At 39.6% G+C, this 24,086-nt stretch overlaps 1 protein-coding gene across 2 annotated transcripts in view; it reads right to left on the reverse strand.

Moving 5' to 3' along the window:
* brinp3a.1 (bone morphogenetic protein/retinoic acid inducible neural-specific 3a, tandem duplicate 1) overlaps positions 1–17,605 on the reverse strand; it is a 42,843-nt gene extending 25,238 nt beyond the window's left edge. The window contains exons 1-4 of one of the 2 annotated variants that reach the window (XM_051377502.1): positions 17,019–17,605; positions 16,408–16,715; positions 4,099–4,289; positions 2,152–2,336 (exon numbers count right to left, since the gene is read on the reverse strand). In XM_051377502.1, coding sequence (XP_051233462.1) covers positions 2,152–2,336; positions 4,099–4,289; positions 16,408–16,661 — 630 coding nt within the window. In that variant the 5' untranslated portion in view covers positions 16,662–16,715; positions 17,019–17,605. Of the gene's footprint in view, positions 1–2,151; positions 2,337–4,098; positions 4,290–16,407; positions 16,719–17,018 lie in introns of both variants that reach the window. The other variant, XM_051377501.1, reaches the window with a different exon arrangement.
* Between the last annotated feature and the right edge of the window lie 6,481 nt (positions 17,606–24,086).

Here is a 24,086-nt window from a genome sequence, read left to right on the forward strand (position 1 = left end):
ACACCCTAAATCAGACTGTATAGTGGAAACTATTTGGTTTTCTCAGACAGGCAAAGCTAGTTGTACCACACCAGAATGCCCCAAGCAGGTAAGCGATGTTTCAAACTGACTGTAAATGAATGTTTACATTCGACTGACAAAGCCCCCAAGCACCACAGGATTATGACTCTTATCAATTGAGAACAAAAGAGGAATTAACCCGTAGATGGAGAAAATCCGGGTGGATCGATGGGTCAACAAAACACTATTTTAACGCGAGAGACCTTTATTTGTTTCCGGTTTCTGACACTCGACAGTCAGACTGACAGTCAACGCTGGTTTCTTTCGACCACAATAGCAGTCATTCGATAACCTTTACCAAGCAATTGTCGTATTCATAATGATGAAGGTCCCCCTGAACTTCATCTATTATTTATTTAACCCAAATTGTGATATTTCCCTTAATCTAAACAGTAGTAGCTTCGTGTCTAAACCCAACCAAACCATAACAATATCGTCAGATAACAAACAGTGAGGGCAATGACAAACAATACCAATCTGTTGTTACTAAACAGAAAGACACTTATATGTCTGTGTAGCTTGTAAGTATGTTTTTATGGAGGGCATGGATAATTTCTTTTGTTTAATTTGGAGGACTTTTTGGCATGGAAACAGTGTCAAATGTGGTGCTAAGTAAGCTATAGAGACATCTTGCAACAAAATCCTCTATAACCGACAAAGATACTGAGTACTTCAATCAACTAAGAGGTATATAAAAAAAACAGAATCAGTGCCTGATGTCATGTGCTTTAACTTTGGAATAGAAATAAATACATTTAATACATTCTGACAAATGATGATACATATTTAATCTATAATTTAGTTTACATGAATAGTTTGCTTTCTTTCTGAGAGATAAACAGGAAGCTTGACATCCTTGTCATGTCTATAGGATACATATGAGGCTGCCAGCAGTTGGCTAATTAGCTTAGCTTAGCATAAAGAGTGGAAACAATGAAAAGCAGTTTCTTGGTTTAAGAAAAAGTTTGGGAACTACTGCAGGACACATTTTGCCCAACAGTTTTTAGATCTAATATTAAGTAAAGCTATCAAATAATAAAGAGGCATTATCTCCCACTGGGTTTTGGCTTAAGCATCAGGTGAGGTTTTGCAGTACATTCACTATGAAGGGTTCAATAATTAAAAATGGTAAGAAAAGTAGCTGAAGCATATCAGTCCATGTTAAGGGGAAATGAAGTTCTAATTTTGTCAACCAAGGACGTAAGTTGCCTTATGTCCTTTAAAATATGCTTTAATAATCGGAAGCATAATGGTATTCTGCATTTCAAGCAGGCCATAGTAGCTCACTGAGGGCCTATTGATGGGTCGTAAACTGCGTACAGTAATTGGTAGTAAGTGGTAAGTACTTGGCAAGTACTGACCACTGTAGAGTGTCTTAATTTGTTCCAACACTTATGCCCAGAGGGAAGCACAAGCGTCATTAAGAATCCAAAAAAGCACACAGCTATTGCACAGCAAGAAGTTTTGTATTTACTGCACAAAAGCTTTTGCCAGCTACTGAACTGCAAAAAAAAACTGAAAGAGAATCGCATAGATCTTTGCATGTTCTCCAAAACACAGTTACACACAGTTAACCATTATGAGCCCATATTTTATGGTAAAGAGCCTGTATTATTCTATTATATTATTTTTATATATAATATGGCATCAGGTAGGTTAGTTAAGTCAAAAAACTCAATATCTGTCGTTTTTGCAATAAAAAATATAGTGGTTAAAAGGGAATATACTGAATTCATTGGGAGACCAAAAAATAGACCCTGATGTGCCAGCAATAACAGCAATAACAGCTCTACTAAAATGAGCTAAACCTGCTGATTGTAGGGTTTCCATTCGAATGCTTCATACAACCCATGATTTCATTAATTCTTTAGTGAGCGAGCTAATCAAGACCACTTGCCATGTTTTGAAAAATACAATAATTATGTTCACTCATTGAAACAAAATCAAATTTGAGCAATGTCTTCATGAAATTGCTGTAATCATACATGAAAAAAGCAACAATGGGGGCAATATGAACCTTTGGGAAATGAGTATCAGATTTTTTTATTGTCATTGTGTTTGACAAAAGCCCAGTGAGCAGCAAGCATTTACCTTGATGGCAGTGGAGGCGATCTGGATGTGGTGCAGCTTGTGCAGGGTGCTCTCTCTGTCAATAAAGTAGGAGGCAGCCAGCTGGTGCAGAGCTTCCAGAGTCACAGCTGTGCCATTGGATTCAGTCACTTCAGACGTCCGACTCAACTTCCGTTTGTCCACAAAGATCATTAATGACTCTTCCCCTGTGAATACACACACACACAGACACACTTCATTAATGACTCATGCCCTGTGAACATACACAGATAATGTTCTAACTGGTGTAGGGGTAAATATTAACCCATGCACATCTGCCAACATTCATTATATAATCACATAGGCAGAAAAACAGTGCTTCTGAAGGTGAAAAGCTAATAAGAAACCTAACTCCCTCTGCTAATTTTATACTGTGGTCATCATTGTTTAAAATGTGGTGATAAGTCTGCAACTACAGCGCAGTCCACAAATTGAGATGCTTTATGGAGCAAGTCTTTCAATACAAATAGAGCCAAAGCTTTCAGAGAATAGTATATTGACAAACAGTAGAAAAAGTGAGAAATCAATGGAAAAATCCTTTTTAACAGCATTGGGTTTTATGGGGAATGCAGTTTTAATTTGGAGACATTAGAACTAACAGTACAATAAGGTACATTACCACTGGGGATAGATGGTTAACAAATGTCTCCACCAGTGTGAAAAAAAATAATTTAAATTTTAACAACTCACTTTATATTAGTGAGATCAGAGAAAAAAATTTGATGAAATAATTTAATGTGATTCCAATACAAATGAAGTTACAGGAGTAATTTTCTTAATTCTGTTGCAAAAAGCACCTTAATTTGGCCTTCTTTCAAGATACTAATTGTCTTTTCCCTTAACAAGGAAGGCAGGTTATATTAGGCCATGCTTTAGCTTTTATACTTCTTCCTTTTTATCTTTAACACATGATGTACAGGACTGTCTTTCTAATCTATTTTAAATACGGCTGGTATTCACCACGGCTTTGAGAGTTTATACACAAGAGATACAAGATGAAAAGAGCCAGCAGAGAAGCTGGAAGGAGATTGTGCTGCAGATAGCCATGGGAGCTTTGCTGCACATTACAGTACTCTAACTAGCTAACTTTTACATCTATTGTTATGAAAAAAGAGGATCCACTAACATTTTTGTCAGTCAACTCCAAACACAGACTTTACATGTTGAACCAGATAATTTAGCTCAAACAACCACAAACAACCCCACAGTCACAGCTGAGACAATATTATATTCAATGCTTAGTTTTATGAATACACAAAGCTTTGGAGCTTCAAATACGTTTAACTGCTAGATCTTTACTCTTTCATGACAGTTCACCTTCATTTGACAGCTGATGGTCTACGCAGCAACAAGGATGGACGGGCAGAGAAAGGAGGGGAAGGCAAGATCCCAATTTAGGACACTGCGGTTGTATTTATAAATCGGCTCTTTTCAGCCAAATAGTTCCAGGAATAGGAGGTGCAGGAACAAAAATCAGAACAGGAAATAAAAGCCCTTTTAGCACTTTTCTAATTTGAGGTTTCAAATGGGAAGAACTAATTGTTTGATACAGATTCATCAGTAGTTCTTTGTAATTTACTTCTGATTGACTGATGTTTCTATGGATATTGGAAAAGAGACATTCAGAGGTATCCAGTGTAGTAAAGATCCAGAGCGTGTTAGAAACAATTAGGAAATAGAGTATAATCACATTTTTCCACACACTAAAATTTAGAATCCTCATAGTTCCTAAAGTTGAAACCCTGATAAAGTTCCCAAGGTCATAAAATGGTTCCTGGAATATTTGCTGTTGTGGAAAAGGGCCACATGTTCATTCTGGATCTGGGCCACCTGGAAACCCAAAACTTCACCTTTTAACATTTTCTTTCTCCCATGTGTTCAGGTAGGTCAATACAATCAAAGAGAACTCAGCACATTTACTTTATTTACCTCCAAGTGTAGCAGAGAGCAGGAAGTGGGTTCCGTATTTCCTGATAATGTTGTCAGTGATGGCGCCGAGACTGGGCCTCCTGCCCAGCTGCCTAATGGTCTGGAGGAACTCGGGGTCCAGCGGCATGGAAAAGCCATTGTTCTCTTGTCTCTCCAGGGCCAAGCTGTTCACCTTCCAGCGGCCAAACTCCCTGCAATGTCACACAAACACACGTTCAATGGAAGCAAAGGACACACAACACATGAATGCAACATGCAGGCACATTTCAGAAAAGACACAGAAGCCATGTTATTTGAAGTCACACACAATATGGTCCCCGTTTGGAGAGCCTTTCCATCATTGTCAAAGATTGACAGGGATCTGGGAGCTGTTTTGAGATGTTTCCATTAGAGACACAATGCAAAGAATGAATTCACCAAGTTGGTCTGAACAGTTGTTTTGAACGGTGTTGTGATTTTAAAGTGGACAGGACACAGCTTGCCCCTCACGAGGAGGCTCGTACTCAGATCTGTTCCTTGCCAGGCGTAAAATATGATGTCTGCATGACCTCTAAGTGAATCTTTTGTGCCAGTCTTTAAATGATGAATGGTCTCATGCTGTTTCTACCTCCGGCTCGGAGAATTGCTTTGCACCATAGTGAAAAACATTGTGTTTCTCCACCGATTTTAAATAATAGAGCAATCTTTTCACATCTCAAGTCACTTTTAGAGGCACTGGACGGGCTGTAATCATGGTTGGAGTCTTGCTGCTTTCAGGGCCTCTTTTGGAAGGAACAGGCTTCATCTAAAGTCGTTTGATATTCAGCCTGGCCTTGGAGCATGCCAGCTGCCTTTATCTACCAAGTGCAGACTGAGTGCTGCTGCTTGATGCATAGATTAGTGCTATTCAAATACAGCTGGTAAAAAGCGTGGTTCCTAGTAGGGGAGAAATTGAAGACCTTTCAGTCACTGTTGAGTAGGTGGTTCACTTGTCTATTGGGAAAAGGAACACAATAAAATGAAAAGAGTGACTACAACACAAAACATACCTCTTCTGAGCACCATATTTATCCTCATTGCTGGGAGATATTATATAAGAATGTTATTAATATTAAAAGTGAAAATTAGAACCATCCAGCCACTAAGACAAAGACATCCAAAAGTTTACAAATTAGGATTTTTATTTCAAATATATAATTTAATGTCTGTTATTGGCTCTTAAAAGTCATAGTAGTTTCCTGGATGCTTAATCAGTATGGTGAACAATGCACACCTATGACACAAACAAACCCTGAGACCCCCTGATGAGAAAAAACAAGTCACTTTTTTGACCTGATTACAGCTATTTTGGAGAAAACAAATAATTAAAACCAACACATATTAACATAAATTTATCATCTTGAATTGGTTATACAAATGCAGTCTGGAAGTGGATGTAAGAAGACAGACAAATTTGACCAGAACAAAAGGGAGTGCTGACCACTATTGGCAATGTCCCTAGTTTTGGCCTTTGTTGCAAATTTTACTCCATTTCCTCCCATCTCTCTGATTTCTACTCTTTAAGGCCTAAAATGTCCAAAAGACACCTAGAAAATAAGGCTAGGACAGTGTCTCTGCTCTATTTGATAGGGTTGGTCAGTATGACAATAGCTATGAATCATAAGACATGTAAAAAGCTAAAAAGCTCTAATGAGTTGCAGGTGAATAATAATTGTAGTGGATGATCGATGAAGATTAAAAAGGCTATCTGTTGTTACACAAGGTTGTATTTCTGTAAGTAACTTGCCTTCAGTCATTATATTCACTGGGTTTACCCAAAACAGACATCCCCATCTGCAGATATTGAGACTACATACATAAAATATCCATGCAAGCTGGCTTTTAAGAGCACAGGGCTGCACAAAGAGATACTGTAGCATCTGCACTGTTTTGCAGCATTCTACTGACAACCACTGCATTCCTGGAATACCAGCTTATATTGTTTCTGGGAAGTAAAATCCCTAAAAAATTCCACAAACCCTGTTGGAAAAATTCTTTACAAAGTGGCAGATGGGAACTTTGGGGTTTGTGATGTGTCTTTCTCTCTCTAACATATATATAACCCCTAACACCCCATAGACACACACCCGCTCCCTCATGCAAAGACACACGCATTCACACACCCTGCAGCTGCAAACATCTCAACAAAGCTGCCCTTGCTGAAGCAACTTTGCTATCGCCTAGAATATCGCTGAGCCCCCGTGGGTGCGGGCCTGCTGCCAATCAATTTCCCACAAATAACAATGCCCCCCAGAGAAAAATACAAAACAGAAAACAGCTCATTAAGACCTGTTTCATGTCAGTGTTTGCCTATAACGAGCGGCCATTAGTGTTTCTCTCCGTCCACTGGGGCCGGCTGAAGAAGGGAGCAGCAGAGAGAGAAAGAGGGAGAGCTTAACTGTGATCGACACAGTACCTTTCTATGCTGCTCGCTGATGGACATTTATGAATGGTGCCACAGCTAAACTGGAGAATACAACACACACACACACAGATCTGCTGTCAAACACTCCAATTCAACCTCACCTGCACACACACACACACACACACACACACACACACACACACACACACACACACACACACACACACACACACACACACACACACACACACACACACACACACACACACACACACACACACACACACACACACACACACACACACACACTCTCTCTCTCTTCGGGTTTCATGGAAGACTGCAGGTTTATTTTACCCTTAACGGTTTTCACTGGGATGTTGAGTGGAATAGCCTATCATAGTGTGATGGCCCAAGCCACACAGGGTAGCAGCCAGCAATGGTAATGCAGTACAAAAGGCTACCATGTTTCGTTAAGTACACAGGTTAGGTTCTTTTTACAGTTAGCCACACCTCAAACAATTCATAATTTTAAATTACAGATTACTTAGTTTATTTGAGTTATAATATACATTTATTTGTTTTTGGCCATACACTGTTTAAATGGAGTGCACACATTTTCACATTGTAGGGTTAAGTAAATATTTTCTGTTATATCAGTCATTGTTTCTTGTGTTACCATGTGGAAGAGGTCTGTCCTGGTGGAAGAAAGGCGTGGCCAAGGGTGGAGGATGGTTATATCCTGTGGCCTGCCAATCAAGCCGTACCATGTGCTGCCATGTTGGAAGGGGATTTTGGGTTTAGTTTGTTTTACTTGTAGTAGTTGTAGTTGGCATCCATTTTGTTTTCCCCTTGCCACTATATATGTTCCCTTGTGTGCCTCATTCAGTGAGGTCAGTTTGTTCAGTTCATATTCTGTTTGTTGTATGTGGTTTTGAATTTTTTGTTGACCTCTTTTATAGGCCTAGATGTTAAATTCTTGGTTTCTATTGTTTGGTATTTTTGGGTAAATAAAAAACTATTTTTCAGCAAACTCCTGTTTTCCTCATTGCTTGACTGTTTGGTCCCTGACACATAGACAGGCTCGCACACAAACACACAAACAGACAAACAGGCGGCAGGTTTATTTCACCCGCAGATCTGTGCAGCAGGGGGCTCGCTTCACATCTACCTGTCAGCCCTCCCTCTGAGCGAGCCTGAGCGCTGTGCACCAGGAGGTGAAGAGCTGCAAGAGCTACAGGGGCCGTGATCAGACCAGGGGAGTCATACCCTGCTACCTGTCCATCACAGCCCAGGTGTCTCAGATCCATCACAGCGTACAGGCAGCCTGAGGGCACCACTTGGTGCCCAACATAACAAATCAGGGAGTCAACCCAGCGAATAACCTGCTGATGCTGTTGAAACACGCTACTGAGCATAGCAATGCAGATTGTGTCAGTTCAGTACAGTATGTGACTGACCAAGATCAGTGGGAGTCTGCTACTGCCGATGTTATCACCTGAGGCATGTTAACGGGGAAATGATTGTTTTTTTGTTTGTTTTTTTCAAATAGACATAACACAGTGTATTGTAAAACCAAAAGCTGAAAAAAATCTATTCAACAGCAATCTAAATCTAAAACTGCCTTTTAGCTCAAAGGAGCCTTTTGTTAGTTAAAACTTTTTGGATTACTTAAAAAAAAAAGGCATATTTTCATGTGTTAATTTTTTTTATGTATTGTCTTTATTTTTTTATTATTATTATTAAACACTAAGCAGAATTCTATTAACATTTCCTGCAGTAATTGTATTATGTGTGATGTTGTAGCATGAACAATTACAGTGGCTCCGGCCCACATAAACTATTGTTTAGATCAGCCTCAATGTCATTATTCTTTGTGAAAAATACCTATGGGACTATCTATTTAAAGGCATGCTGCAGGGTGAAATCATGACCCTCTGGTTAATAAAAAGCCCACAAGCTATATTATGACTGCTTGATAATTCTGTTAAATGACTGGAAACCACACAGGGGGGGCCACGCCATGTCTTTCAAACTTATGGCAAAAACCATGCTAAATTAGGTTATACTAATGCAGGGTCAATTAAAATCCTTTCAGAGGGATTTGCACATTAATTCAGTTGTTTGTTCCTATTAGCCTGAACAACTCTGTGGCCAATTTATGAACTGTTCACACAAAGTCGTGTGTGACTGGCAGTGTGTGAGGGCCTGTATTTGAGGCACAACCCAAACCTCTGTTTAATGGAATAAATCTGCACAAAATAATTAAGCTTGCGAGGCAGCGGGACTGGTGGGATTACAAAATCACAGGATCACGCAAGAATCCATCTCGCCAATGACCAATCAGCATCCGTTGAGGAAGTACTGGCTGCAGAAGAAGACACTGCTCATTAACCAAAAATGGCAGTTAGCATAGCTGCTAGCATCAGTTCTATCAGAACTTGACAGTATTTCTTAATCGAAAGAAGAGGAAAGAACAGCACTGGAGACTTTTTTCGATGGAAGAGATGTTGTTCTCTTCCCCCGACTGGCTTCAGTAAAAGTTTGCCTAAGTTCTAGTTCTTTGATCTGATTGGTTGGTTTTTCTTGTGACAGACAACGATAGATGGTTCATCCAATCACCTATTTTTTGCCTTTTTCCAAACAGTTTCCAACAATGACTTCCCAGATGGTTCTGTGTAACAAACCATCTAGTGCAGTCAGGTCACAAAATAATGACACTTACTAAAATTGCTGGTGTCTCTGATGAAATTGTCTCTGTTCAAAGATGTACAATTTGTCCTCTAAGGCTTATTTTGTACACGTTGCTTAAACTGTAATTTATGGTTAAAATCACTCAATGTATGCAAGACAATTAGTATGTATAAGCCTAACAGCTACAATTCTTCTGTGGCTGGTGTCTCAATCATGCAAATTGTAATGTGGTGAGCTACAGTGCATTCTCATTTCTACTCATCATAAGAACATTTGAATGTCACAAAGAAAGAAAAAGAAGAAAAAAGAGAACGTAAAAAAAACTTGACTTGTCTTTGCAGGTGTTCTGAATATTTGCATTTATACACCGTTTCCGACAGCGAGCTGATTACCACTAAAGACAGTCTTCTTCCATCTCTCATTTCCTCGCTGTTTTACTCAGATACTGTATAATGACTTTACAACAGTTAGGTCCAGATCATTGCTCTACATATCGACACAAGTTTAAAATTGAATTTAAGGCACAGTATGTACACAATGGAAAAACTGTGGAATACGGGCACATTTTCTTCTATTATGTAGTAATTAATGTATATTTTGAAAAGTGGTATAAAGGCGACAAGGTTAATCAAATAATTTCCTTTATTTGATGGATTTGACTTCATGCATTATTAAGCCTGTATTTATATTATATATTTGTCTTTCATTGCACATAAGAATTATGTTACATAAAGTGTTCCCTGAAAAAAAATCTCTTAAAGATTATGTTTACATACGTCTAACTAATTGGTTTTGCCAGTTACATTTTAATGGGAAACCTAATTGCTGATTAGATCATGTTCACTGGCAATGTTTTTTTTCCGATGAACAAAGTGTTATGTTTTGGTAGGGCTTTAACACTTGAGATCAGGGTTTCTATCTTTAGTCATATGATGATTATGGTTAAGCAATACATCTTTGGTTAAAGGTCCAGTGTGTAGTTAACATTTAAAAAGCTAAATAAATTAAACAAAAATATGTTTGTTGTTAATGGTTTGGTAATCTCTCTAGGTGGATTCAAAAATTAATGTGAAGATAAAAAGAGAGAAGGAAAACCACGCACGCTAGCCCGACATTTATATTACCATGATAGACAAACATTTGCTTATCATTAAAAAAGGCCTGAGCGAGAACACGTTGTTGTGTTTTGTAGCTGGGTTACCCCAGATACCAAAATAACCTACTGTGCAAAACAGTTGGTTGATGGAGACTCAAAGTTATTTCAAGGACCTCCCCAAAGAGAATTGAGCAAAATGGGGGAAAAGTCCTTCATGCTTCATTCAGTAAGATAAACCAAATTACATTTATTTTAAAGACCTTGCAAGCGCACCGCAACCACTCTGTTGTTTTCAATGTTGCAGATTTTTTCTTTTCTGCAGTTTGCTTTTTCCTTCTCCCAGTTTAATTTGATGTGACGTTGATCCTTCTCAATATTCATGCACTATTAGCAACAGAGAAATGATTTTCGAAATTAAGAATTACAAACAAAGAGGCTTTTCAAAAACAAAGGATATTCTCCACGTACCAGATGCATAGCGAGCATTTTCCTGAAAGGCACCTTCGTAGTGGCACACATCAAATTAATTGAGCTACTGATGATCCAGTCTTAACAAGAGTAGAGTTGGAGAGTCAAATTAGAGTGGGAGGAAGATGGAGGGAGAAAAAAATGGAAAGACTTCACCCACCGTGGAGACAAATGGAACGAAAGCGAGATCAAGACAGAGGAAGAGAGCGTAATGATGTGGTTAATAGCTGCTGGTTGTGAACGCTTCATGAAACTGCCACCAACAGTTTTTCCAACATCAAACAAAGATCAGACCATTAATTTGTGAAAATCCTATTAAACCTGCTGAGAGGTCCTATAAACAAGACAACATACTGTTTCCTGCTCATTTAGCTTTTTCATGCTATTGAAATACTTGAGTAACACCTAATAGCATCAAAGGTAGATTACCACATAAGGCTGGTCATTGCCACACTGGTGCTAAAGAAAGTAACCTAGCCCTTCTTTGAGGGTCGAAGTAGATTCCACCCCACTGGTCATCTCATTCACTTACAGAATAGCTGTCTGACTTTATACAGACACTCTCACAAGAGATTTCTTTTCTTTTCTGGCTTTAGTGTCATAGATAAACTCTAAATGTACTGTTCCAGAATAATACTCAACAGATGGACTAAAGGAGGAGTGAAGTCAGATTAAAAAAGACTAAAGTCACTACTAATTACTCAGGACTCTCCCCTGGGTTCCTGGCAACCTCATGATGGCACCAAGGCTCTGTTCTCTTGGCCAGGAAATCGTCCAGTAAATAGCCAACAATAAAATTGCAACTTTTTTACACTTTTGATAATAATTAAACACAGGAGAATCTATCACATTAAATAGTGGGCCATAGAGGTGCTGGTTTAGGATTTTGCTGGGTTAGGATTTTTCTTTACAGACAGAGCCATCCAAGATGTTTCCCTCTGCTTTCAATCTTTATGCCAACTTAAGCTTATTGTTTTCTGGCAGGTGCGAGTGGTGCCGATGTTATATTTCTTATCTAATAACATATTTCCCAAGTATTGTTTTTTAAAAGATAGGGTTTATTATAGGAGACAGGATGCAAACCACATTCTCCAGTCAGATAATTTATATGCTCAATCATCCACCATGACCTCCTCCCAAAGTAGCTCAGTAGAACAGACATTAGTTCGCTAGCTATTTATTTTTTATATTTGTAGCAGTTCCTTTCTTGTTATAGCACATCCCTGACTCTGTTTGAACTGAATGGAACAGACCTTAATTAGTATCATAGGTAATACCTGTATTTACCCTAGTATTTAACGTCAAAATGTATGCTGTGAAAAATATCTATAGTATATATATATATATATAGTATCTATGTTAAACAATTATTTCCTGTACACCTATTGTATTGCCTATGACATGTTTTACTACAGCATTGTGTTTCATTGCAGTGCATTGTGACATTCTTTATTCCTAATTCTTAAATTGGATCCCCATTACCTTCCACAAAGTGGTTGCTAGTCTTCCTTAATGCTACCCATTCTTTTTGTTTTCCTTCATTGCTTCATATGCTCCATGCAGCTGTATACCGATTTATCCCACCCCATTATATGATCTCTTTTAAATGTGCTGTCTCATCCAAAGCATTCAACGAACAATGGCAGAATCATAAACAGAGACAGATAAAGCACAATAGGCTATACACAGTGCAGGTATTGTAACGTCATGCCTCTGCATTCTGCTCTCTCTACAAACATGTTTGCATATAATTGAAACACTAATCACTCCATAATTACAAGAGACAACTCCTTACATCAAATGAAGTCAATGTAAAAGCCCCTGGGCTGACAGGAGAAAAGAGAGGAGAAAGCACGGGAGATGAGGCGTGATATAAAAGTTATGGCCCATGAAGAAGACGAAAGGAGGAGCTGACATTTTGACTAATATGCTACTGTCTGTGGATATGGCTCGACTACACACGAGAAATTATGGAGCAAGACCTTCTCACATTCACAGAAATAATTTCACAACACCACAAGCTTCTAAATTATTAAATGAAACATGCTTTTGTTCATTTTACAACCATTTCCACTTGTGATGCGCTCGTAACAGCAGCAGCTGCACACAAATATCTCTAATTTGAAGTCATGCTATCAGTGTGAACAAGAAGAGGAGTAAGTAGGAGAATGCCGTTAATTGATTTATTTGTGTCTTTAACAAATACGCCTAGGTATACTGCAAGCAGACATGCAACCAGCTTTCACTAATACATTAAAGCAACAAAGCTGGCATGAGATTTGCGACACTCGCTTGGAGAAGAGAGATACTAGAAGAATGAATAGGTGTTTTAAAACCTCCATTATGTCTGACATAACAGGTGCATTTTTCTGCAATCACAGCGGAAGTAATATTGTTAAGTGCCACTATGCCTGTTTTTCACTGCTTTTGAATCTGCTGAAACCATTAATTCATCACTCCCATTATTGCATTTGATCAGACCTTTTGAAGAGAAAACCTTTTTCACTCGGAGGATTTGCAGTTCAAAAATCACATTTTACATTACATCGGTGTGACAGAAAGCTGCAGTTCTCAGGTTTTTTAAGCCGGCCTTTTAATGCCAGACAGAAGACGAACAGTTGTTAGTGTAAAAATTAAACGCTTATAACTTCTACTCTGAATAATAGTCCATTAACATTTCGTTTTTTCTTTTTTACATTTATTGTAATAAGACCAGCCAGCAGGGGGGGATAAAGCTCTTGTCCCTCTATGTACTCCTCCGGTCCTCCCCCTCATCCCCAACTCCCTCTCCCCTGCCCCCTGACGGGAAAGGCCAACTGAGCTCTGGAGAATATTTATGAGCAAGGGAGAGCAATTGGTTTGAGATCATTCGACAAGGGAGGGAGGGAGGGAGAGAGAGCGAGGGGGGGATTGCGAGGGGGAGGGAGAGAAAAGAGAGAAAATGTGAGATGCACGTGGAGATAAAGGCAGGGACAAAGGCTGGATTTTAATGTTTTTATTTAAACTTCATTTAACCTGCTGGTTAATTAAAAGTAATTACTCATTGCTATTCCTCCATCTCTATCTCTGTATGCGTATGTGCTTGCATACATGTGTCTGTGCTTTTTTATAGTTACAAGGAACAAAAAATTGCCAAGAACACGCACTGAGGAAAACGGAGGACATTTTGGCTGTTCCTCAGTTTGGACTCGGATTTAGGATTCCAACACACAGCGGTGAGGATTCAGGGGGCAATAAGAAGACTTTTACTGACCCATAAAGGACCGTAATGTGTCTGCAAGAAGCAGAACAGTGTTGTTGATCAATAGCAATGACTCAAAGATTACTTTGCCTGGCTTTCAAAATTCATGAGTCTGTTTGGAACAGAAAAGACTGCGCAGCCCATTGCATTTTGAAGGCACTTCTGATCTCTTCAGTTCTCAGCTAACTGCCATCCTCAACTGCTCAGCAATGGATGGCAGTGCTCTGGGTGCAAGATATTTAAAGCCTAAAAAGACTTGTTTTCAAGACAAGGAAACCAGAATAAAAACGCAGGAAAATTTTTCCCACCTTTTTAACATGGTGAAGTTCTACTTCCTCGCCTCAGTGTCTATTGGATTTTTGCTCTAATGAGTCAGCTTACTTTTATTCTTCAGAGGAAACTGAAAAGGCCACCAGAGCTCAAGGGGAAAGGAGGGTTATGGACTTGTCAAGTTTGTATTTCTGGATATTTGCTGATAGAGGTCAATAAAAGTCATGCTGTAGGTTACAGAATGCTAAAAAGTGTTTAATGCTCTAGTCTTGGAAATGAAAGTGGTCAGAGAATGTCAGTGTGACTTTTAGTAAATGTAAAACTGTGAATCTTGTGTATGCAAATATCTGTTAAATTTTCATGGAAAGGTTTGGATAGCGAGACAAAAAAACAAGAAAGGAGGTATAGAGACATCCTGAGAGACAGAAAGAAGAGGCGAGCAGAGAGGCAGCGGGGGAGGACGTGATGGATGTGGGGAAGCCAACAGCGCTACATTCCCTATCTTTTCCTGGCATTGTCACCCCTGTCAGCTGCTAAATGCCAGTGTCAGTCAAACCTCTGTTCAGCTGGCATCAGCCCCTCCACTGCAGGGCTGTGGACAGCATTGCTCTCATCAACGAGTATCAAAACACTTACCTGGCACAACACACAGCCACAAATACAGACACTCAAGTATGCCGATCACGGCCAGACATACAGTACCCTGTAGAGAAGCTTATTGTTGTTGTGGTTGCCTGAAAACAGTATGTCAACTTTTAATTAGAAAAAGCAAATTTTTGGCTACTCTGGATCGAAAAGAAAGCATTTTGAAAAGGCTTCACAAGATCAGAGAAATTTCTTAACCTCTAGAGGAACACGACACCCTGAAGTCAAAAAAGGAAAGTACGTAAAAAATCCACTTACCATGGCAATTTGTAAAATAAACATGTATATATAAGATGATATATCCATCACAGAAACACACACAAGCACAAGATGTTACCCCTCCGGCTATATGCTGTGTGTGGGTCATGCTGCCTTAAACAGATGAACCACTGCCTCAAAGAATTCTACCAGACTGAGTTCAATGTGTCGAGTTTAAATGCTTCAGAGGTGTTTTTTTATTAAAAAAAAAAAAACTCGGGGGAAAAAAAACAGCACAAACACACACCCACACTTGCATACACATAGACTATTAACAAATGAAGAAAGCCTGCCAGGTTCAGTTGAGGTCTACAGCTGGTACACTATGGTTTTCTCGTGTACTTAGTCCAAATCAGTCACTTTATATGACTAGTGAAGTTTGGTGGAACATGTGAAATGACAACATCGTCATGCTTTCTTTTGAGATGCAAGATTCAGAATCCAGTGTTATTTAAAAAAAATACTACTTTGAAAAAGCATAGAACGTGTGTTGTATACTATTTCATGTCGTATTTATAACAAAATCCTCAACCACCTAATATCATGTGAATTCATACGTGGCAGTTTGCATAATAAAATATTCAGGTTTTCCTTTAATTCCACTCGCTTGTCTCAAAGAAGTGAAGAAAAATGTCCTCCTGTAGCAAGCTTTCAAACAATACCCTGCTGCTTCTAAGCACACACCCACCACACACTTCTGAAACCATCCTGTCTACCCACTGTCACACATCAACTGGCTCAGTCAGATATCTGTTACGTCCCGCTGCTTTGCCCAAACCCTCCTGCGGTATCTCCACTTTGAGTTTCCACTGATATGCAGCATTCTGACGGTTTGTATCGTACTCAAACCATATGTCTCTGCTGCCCACAAAAAGGAGAAGCAGGCAGTCGCACCCAAAGAAGCTTTCATCTATACAGAACGCATGCAGAGCTTTCATTTGTATGCAAAACTCCACTAAGTAATAGTCTCAATGCTTCATCCCACAGTTTGCCACCTACTAAAGCTGCATCTTTTATAGTCTAAAGTATTATGTGATCTCCCGCTTATACTTTTCTAAAGATCTTGCAAAAATGCCTCTTTTTTTCAAAGCAAAGCCACAAGAATCAGAGTTGACATTATATCAGGCTATACATGCAGCATCTCTACATTTGATTCATTTTGGGTTCAGATTTGACAAACAACCTTCCTCTCAGGCATCTTAGCTTTGCAGACCATGCAGAGAGTCATCTCTGACCCTGCTGTTCAGCAGTTCTCACCTGTATATCTTGTACTTGGTGGTGAATCCTTGCTGGTAGCGCTCTGTGAAATCAACAAACTCCTGCGAGTGGTGAAAAGGACCCTTGTCCGACAGGAGCCAGCCCAGGGGCCCAGTGGAGCCGCTGAAGCCAGCCCCGGCAGGGTCCGCCGCCCAGGCCCCTACTGACACCCAGCTCTGGAGCAGGCTTAGTGTTAACCACTTCCATAGAAACATGAGGGCCGTCAGTCTAATGGAGATGCACGGGCCACTCATGCTGCTTCCCCCGGCCCCGGTGACTCTTCATTCTCCCTGTACTGTGGATGAGTCCTGCTGGAAGGAGGAAGGAGAGGGAGAGGAGTTGAAGCAGGGTAGACACAGAGAACAATAAGATTGTAATTTTGGTTTGGGTGTGAGTGGAATAAAGATGACCTAAGAGAACTGCATTTGTCCAGTATTTACGGGTCAGAAATGATGGCAAAGGGGCACTATTTTTAGAGATTAGAATATCTAGAGTCCACTATATCATATCATAAAAATAGAAATATTCTGAAAGAATGTATTTTAAATGTAATTTAGATGTTATAAAAGCTTCAATATGTAAACGTCCGTTGCTTTGCTTGCTTGTTTTACCTTATTCTGTAAGTATTGTGGTCCGTGACTGGTCGGAATTAGTCTCCGCAAAATCCTCTGATAGGAGTGTGAAGTTGAGTTCGGCACAGCGCATAGACAGGGCGGCATTGGAAAAGGACTTTGGGGAGGATTATCGCCACAAATGCAAACAGACGCACAATTAGGGGCAGCGCAACTTGAGCGAAACAGAAGATGACATCCAACCTCCTCAGAGCGCGCTCCTCTCCTCCTTTTCAGAGTGGCATATTTCCAGCGGAGAGCCTCAGACGATGCGCAGTAGGTACTATAGGTCCAATCCAACGGAATGAGTCGCAGCGGACACGATGTTTCAAGAGCGCACAGGGTCAAACCTTCCAGGTAGACTAATTATTTAAACACGCCGGTGTGTTTTGAATTCGGTAAAGGTGCAGAGACCAAAGTGACCACCCGCATAGCTGCTGTCCTCTAACTCATTTCTGCTCTTTATTGGAGTGACGCGCTCGGGGCGCATGCAGGGCGCACAGAGCTGCTGATGCTGCTGACAGTGCCTGGACTCCCAGCGCACGGAATGTGTGAATGGCATTCGCGGTGCTCTTTCCCTCCCCCCTGTACCATACCGCCGCAATTTAATTTATTCTAGCAGCGAGTACCCTCCCGGTTGGCTGAGACGTAACTGGAGGAAGTGAGAGTAGGAGGTGTTCAGGGGGAGGGGAGGAGGGGACTGGCAGGTTGGATGAGGCATGGTCATAGGATGTTGATGTGCTGGAGTCAGATGGCTCATTTTAAAAAACAGTAATACAAATAATAAAAGGATAGAGAGAAAAGATGGAACAGTAGGAAATCAGCATAAAAAGAACATGCCAACTTTAGCAAGTCGACTAACATTTACAGTCTTACCTTTCTTTAGAAAAGTGTGTAATTCTGCTAATAGATTTAAAATGGAAAACCCATGTATGAATAATAGACAAAGTAAAAGAAAAAAAACTAAAATCAATTATGATTTCATTTATATTATTTGTCAAGAAAATTTAACTTGGATTTCAAAAGACATTTGGGGAAAGTTGAGTTTTATAAATAACCTGATAAATAATCGTCACAAGGGAAATTGATTTCATTAATTAATATACCAGGACTCTACTAGATGTAGTCAATCTGCTAAATGTAGATTGTCATAATGGCTGTTATCTTAGTTCAACTGAATCCATTTTTATTTTTTAATTATTTGAATAATGACTTTAATGATGGTGTGGTGGTGATGATGACGATCATAAGGAGGAGGATAGGGTGTATTCAGCCCCCTGCAGTTATTCTCGTTATCTTCTTTGCCCTCTTCCTCCCTCTCCCTTCTTCCTGCAGAATAATCATCACTTTCACCATCAGCAAACTTAATTAGATCTGCTCTATCCCCGCTCTATCCGAGCGCTTGTGCGTCGGACACCGAGCGTGGATCAGAGAGGCAGAGAGCAGGCCAACGGAGGGAGGGATGTGTGCTGCCTTTCAGCTTTTCTGTAGACGTTCAAAGGGAGGTTTTATAGAGGGATTGGATTAGAGAAATGAACACCATTGAGTCGTGAGATTCGCTGGTTCCCAAACTCAAAGAGAAACTGAAATCCTGTGGCATAGCGACTTGCAGATTCGGGAGTGAAAGAATGAGTTGATTTGTCACAGTTTCATCATCATGTCTTGGGATTGGGTGGCTTTTCTTCTGACCCTGCCTTGCAGCCAAGATGACTTGTGAAGGACAACTACCTTATAGGAACATGCATTCTTTGGTCTATAGGACTTCTCTACTTGGCTGTTTTTAATCTGCATTGTAGTTGACCATTTTAAGTTTGTCTGCAAGCACAGGTTAAACTTTTTTAAGCTTTGAATAAAAGATGATTTTCAGTGGAGAGAGTGTCACGGCTCATTACTTCCATGGATTCACATTGCATTTTAGTCAGTTTTTAGAACATTGTTTTCAGGTTGCAGAGCCCCAAAACTCATATGAGTGGAGTGCAAGAAAGTCCCTGCAGCTCATATTTAGTGTTTCAAATAAATCATTCATCAATGCGTGTGTGTTTGTCTGTGCAAGAGTTGATACGTTTACATGTGTACTGCTGTGTACACAAGCATATAACACACTCAGGCCAGTGTGCTTGTTTATTTCTTTTTAGTAGAGACAGGCAAGGCAATGGAATTGATTACCAATTGATGGAACATGAGCATGTCCATGTGAGACCAGATGAAAACCTACGTTGCACAAGGAATCAAATCAAAGGGAATGTCACAGCAAAGTGCTCATTATAGCTCGCAAAAAGTGCAGGAAATGTGTAGGACACAATGGCTGAGCAGTGACCTATAACAAGGAGTCATCCTTTTGCCCTTTGAGGCCGCAGTAACCAAAGATTACAAAAGCAGAACCTTGGCAACTGCATTCCGCCTCCTGCAGAGGTTTTGGAATTTGCAAACCATGAAGAAATGTTATTTGGAATTCTGTAATATTACTGCTAGTACTATGCAGCAATGGCACCAAGATTTAATTTAGATTTCAATTTTGGAGATATCATTCATTCCATTCTTACCATCTTGCTCCTATCCATGCTTGCTCCTACTATGTCCAGGGTTATGACTGGCTTCAACTGATTTGGGAAACAAGCTGTTAATACAACATTGACATATCATCATCTTTTAAGTTGATATAGCAAACTTGTGAGCAAACAATTGCTTATTTACACATCCAGATACGGAACAACATTTCCATTAATTTGGAGTCATGTTTCTTGCCAACTGATGGATGTACTGCCATATTCACACTCTTTTAGCTCTGTTTCTGGTCTCTACTAATTCCTGAGGGAAATATCTGACTCTTTAGCTGCTAAATGCCCCATTATGTTCACCAGCCTCTAACTGTGTTTATCTGCTGGTTGCTGCTGAGCGGGTCGTGTGCAGTGAGTTTTAAATACTTGAGCGGTGAGAGTGAACCAAAACTGTAAAGTTGCAGGCTGGATAGCAAAAGAATCAGCTGAAACTCAATATAAAGCTACATACAGCTGAGGAAAGCTGTAGTACGTAGGATTTAGTGGCATCTAGTGGTGTTGTTGCAGATTACAGAAACCTTGCCTCACCATTCTGTTCCAAGCGTGTAGGAGAAACTACACCACTACTTAACTCATAGAAATTGTGATAAACGTGAAAGGCCACGGTTTGGTTTGTGTGTTCTGGGCTACTGATGGTGGTTCACATCCGATAATGTACAATTTGATTCAGTCTATGCACACTTCAGACAAAGCAGCCAGAGTTTAGTGAAGAACTTAATGGCACTTATGTTTGGCAGTTGACCAGGAACTGAACTCCAAATGAATGCATGAATGAATGCATTTACTTTCAACATAATATAGTTTTACAGTAAGAACGTGAATGATGTGATTAGAGCTTGCTCCACTGCCCCCAAGTGGCCAAAAAAGGAAGAAAAGAAAATACATGTTGAAGTACAATTTCGAGGTACTTAAGTATTTCCATTGTGAGCTTTACATTTCAGGAAAATATTTATATTTTACTCCACTACACTTATTTGTCAGCTGTGTTACTACTTTGCAAGTTAGAGTTGAACATTTTGTACCTAAAGTTAACCAGGAATAGTTGCAATATGATGTAATCTTGCAGTGTTCTGCATAACCTTAATTTTGTATGTATGCAAAATTAAAGTTAAGTTAGTCAGTTCAAGTTGGTTTTGATTGTAATGGGTTGTTTTTAATCTTTGGTACTGCTAGATTTAGTTACGTAAAGGATGTGAATACTTCTTCCACCATGCATAACTTCTCATAAAATACAATGTAACATAATCTAACCTCATCATCAAAGGCTCACCGGTAACCCACCATTTAAAAAAATATATATATATTTTAGGGCTTAACCTATCCCAGCATGCATTAGGACAGCAAGCTAAAGGACCTGAGTAGGTCATCGTTCTATCACAGGGCAAACACAGATAAAGACACATTCACATTCACATTCACACATGCCGACAGATTCTTCCATCCACCTGACTTGAATTTTTTAAAGAAGCAGAAATAACTGGCATGTAGCTCCAAGCAGAGAGAATGTGATGTGGAATCAGTCTACCATTCCTCTTATTGTTAAGCAACGCTGTGCACCACTGAGCCACCGCGCTGTCCAGCAATCATTACGCACAGCAAAATAATAACAACCTGCAAATGGTCTTGTGTCGACAAACAGCTGGTACACAGACCTCGGGCTGAGGTCCCGTCTCTGCGTGAGTGTGTGTAACCTGAGTGGAGGAGAGGACCGAGGCAGTTGCATTTACTCAGCACTGAGACAGATAGTCATTAGGGGAGGTAAACATTCACTTAAGCTTGAGCGTGCTCATTGATGCCACTCAAGGGTCTTTGTGAGGAGTGATCAGGGAACGGAGTGAAGCTGAGGTTTTAATTAGCCTGAAAACCTGACAGCCTTTGTCAGTGCTTTGTCACAGCAGTGTTGGCTTTACTTGCTTTCGCCTACGGGATGGGAAAAATCAGATGTTTGACACTTCCATATGCTAGATGAAATACACGTCTCAATGTACCATGCAGATGCGTTAATGCGCAAAAATACATTTTCAAAGTTATCTCCGCCTATGAACTTTGACGAATAAGACATTGCATCTTCTTTGTTTGGATAAGTAGCACTAAGTGATGCAGGATGCCAGTTAACTGCCTCTATGTCTATAAATTATAAATTGCCACCAGTCAATTGTGAAAAAAACCAGAATCATCCTCACTTAATGTTGTCCACAGTACATATTTCAGAAGGGTCTGAGGCATACATAATGTGGTGATTAAAAGAGCCAATAGCCTGACAAGGCTTTAATCAGAATCTGCATTACGTATTGCTCATTTGGGTCACCAAACTCGCCATTAATCAACTTAAGAAAATGCTGAGCCTGTTGTCCACTCCTCTGGCTGTATCATCATTACACTTTTAGTATTCAAGTTCTTTTTTTTGTTCGAGTACAATAAATACCCTGTTTCTAATTAACTGTCTGGTTCACTGTGAGGTCTTGTGTTGTTCTCTGCACAATACAATGATGTGTCTCAAACAGCTACACAGAGGAGAGTCAATAGGAGATAGATCAGTGCTGCAAGGCTGGGTTTAACAGTATGTGCTGGCCATGGCTTCAGTGCATGTTTTTTTCTCTCTCATGCAATCCATGCCCTTTTCTTTTTTTAAGTGTTGATTGTTTTAATATTTTAGGAATTCGGCATTGACCTTTAAATTACTAAAAAACTATTCCTTGAAATGTGCAGTCTCCTCCCTGTCTCTTCGCACAGTACTGCAGGTTAGTGCATGTGAGTACTTTTCTGTAGTAGTTCATTATTTATAAGTGTGGATATGTGTGAAAATCATATAATTTAAGTTGTGAACAGCAAGCCTGCATTCTGGTGTATGAAAATACGAAAACATGAATATCTGCAGATTCCATCTTCACCTGCCATCAGCTCAGAGAGAAAACAGATGTTATATGAGACCCTGTAAACCAATTGTACTGTATTCAAATGTATATGTGTGAATGTGACTGTATTCGCAATACGTCTATAAGCATAAGGTTGTTTTTTATATAAACATATGCATATCTATGTGTGATCCAGTATGACCCTTATTTCTGTTGTTAGGTATTATCATAGGTTATTTAACATTTGTTTCATTTATAGTGTTGTTTCACAATGTCAATTTTGTTTCCAACCCTTTCTCCTACAAAATACCCATACATTTTGGAGGACATGTAATTGGATAATGTTAACTGTTGTTTTTTTTTTGGTGATGTGTCACATTCCTGTATTGCTGATAAGTCATACAGAGGAGGTCAGGGTGGGTACAAAATGTGCAAAGTACAAAGTGTTGTCCCTTAGCCTAGCAGAGGAAAAGATTGCGATTCCAGCACTGACTTTTTCAGTGTTTACGCAAGGCTACATGAATATTTCCCTAATCTTAAAGTATTTTGAGTTGCCAAAACCTAACCTTAAAAATACTGTGCTTTCGTTGCCAGGAGCAAATGTTACACTTTAATGTACTATTTCCTGCCAAAAAAACAGATAACAATTTACTTAATACACCCATTTTTAGCATTTATAAGCATTATAAAAACGTAATAAATTGTTTACAATACACTACAGTATTATCTAAGGGACCAGTGCGTAGGATTTAGTGGCACCTAGCAGTGTGGTTACAGATTGCAACTCACTTGCCTCACCCTGGTGGTGGGAAAACTACGATGGCTGCAAACAGCCCTATTTAAAGCCAGTGTTTGCTCTAGAAACATGGCAGTTCAACATGGTGGCCTCATTAAAAGGCAAACAGCGGCGTCTGATTTTTATTCTTATACGTATGTTCTTCATATTCATATTCATTTACGTATATGTTGTGTTTTGACATGTTTGCTTTACTGCAATTACCCATTCATGAAAATACAGTATATTTGAAGCACAAGAGAGGGATACATAATAAAATGTGTCAGTCTATCCACAGGGGGAGAAGCTCATAGTTCTCCTAACAGCCTTCCCTTATGCCCAGCCTCTCCCTGTTGTTGTCTCTCTTATTGAATGATTCTGACGTTCACATATTCAGTCAAGAATGCCACGACAGCCGGTGTGTTTGTGCACGATCATGCATGCGTGTGTGTTTACGATATGATAAGGAGCCCGTGTGAAATCATTCCCCACTGTTAAGGCTGGTAGACTTTTCACCTCATCAGGGAGTTGAGTTCATTTGCAGGAGCAAAATTGTTATTTGCAAATGTGGCCACTCCAGTTGAAAAACCATTAACTTCAGAGATTGAAATATATACTGTGTTGCATAGTAAAGAGTAAACATTATTTCACTTTTATTGAGTGGGAAAACACTGGGCTAACAAACAGATGGCAAACTACAGAATGTCTGGCTTTCAAGATGTTGTGCTTATAGCAATTATATTATATTCTTGCTTTCTTGTCAGTGATTCTAGATATAATGAAGCAGGTACTGACACAATCATCCAAATTGTTGAAATGATGTTGCTTCACTCTCAACAATGTGCACAGAAAGCTTGTAAGGAGCTGAGAATACAGGCAT

The sequence above is a fragment of the Dicentrarchus labrax genome, unplaced genomic scaffold, assembly GCF_905237075.1.
Source record: "Dicentrarchus labrax unplaced genomic scaffold, dlabrax2021, whole genome shotgun sequence".
Classification (NCBI taxonomy): Eukaryota; Metazoa; Chordata; class Actinopteri; family Moronidae; genus Dicentrarchus; species Dicentrarchus labrax.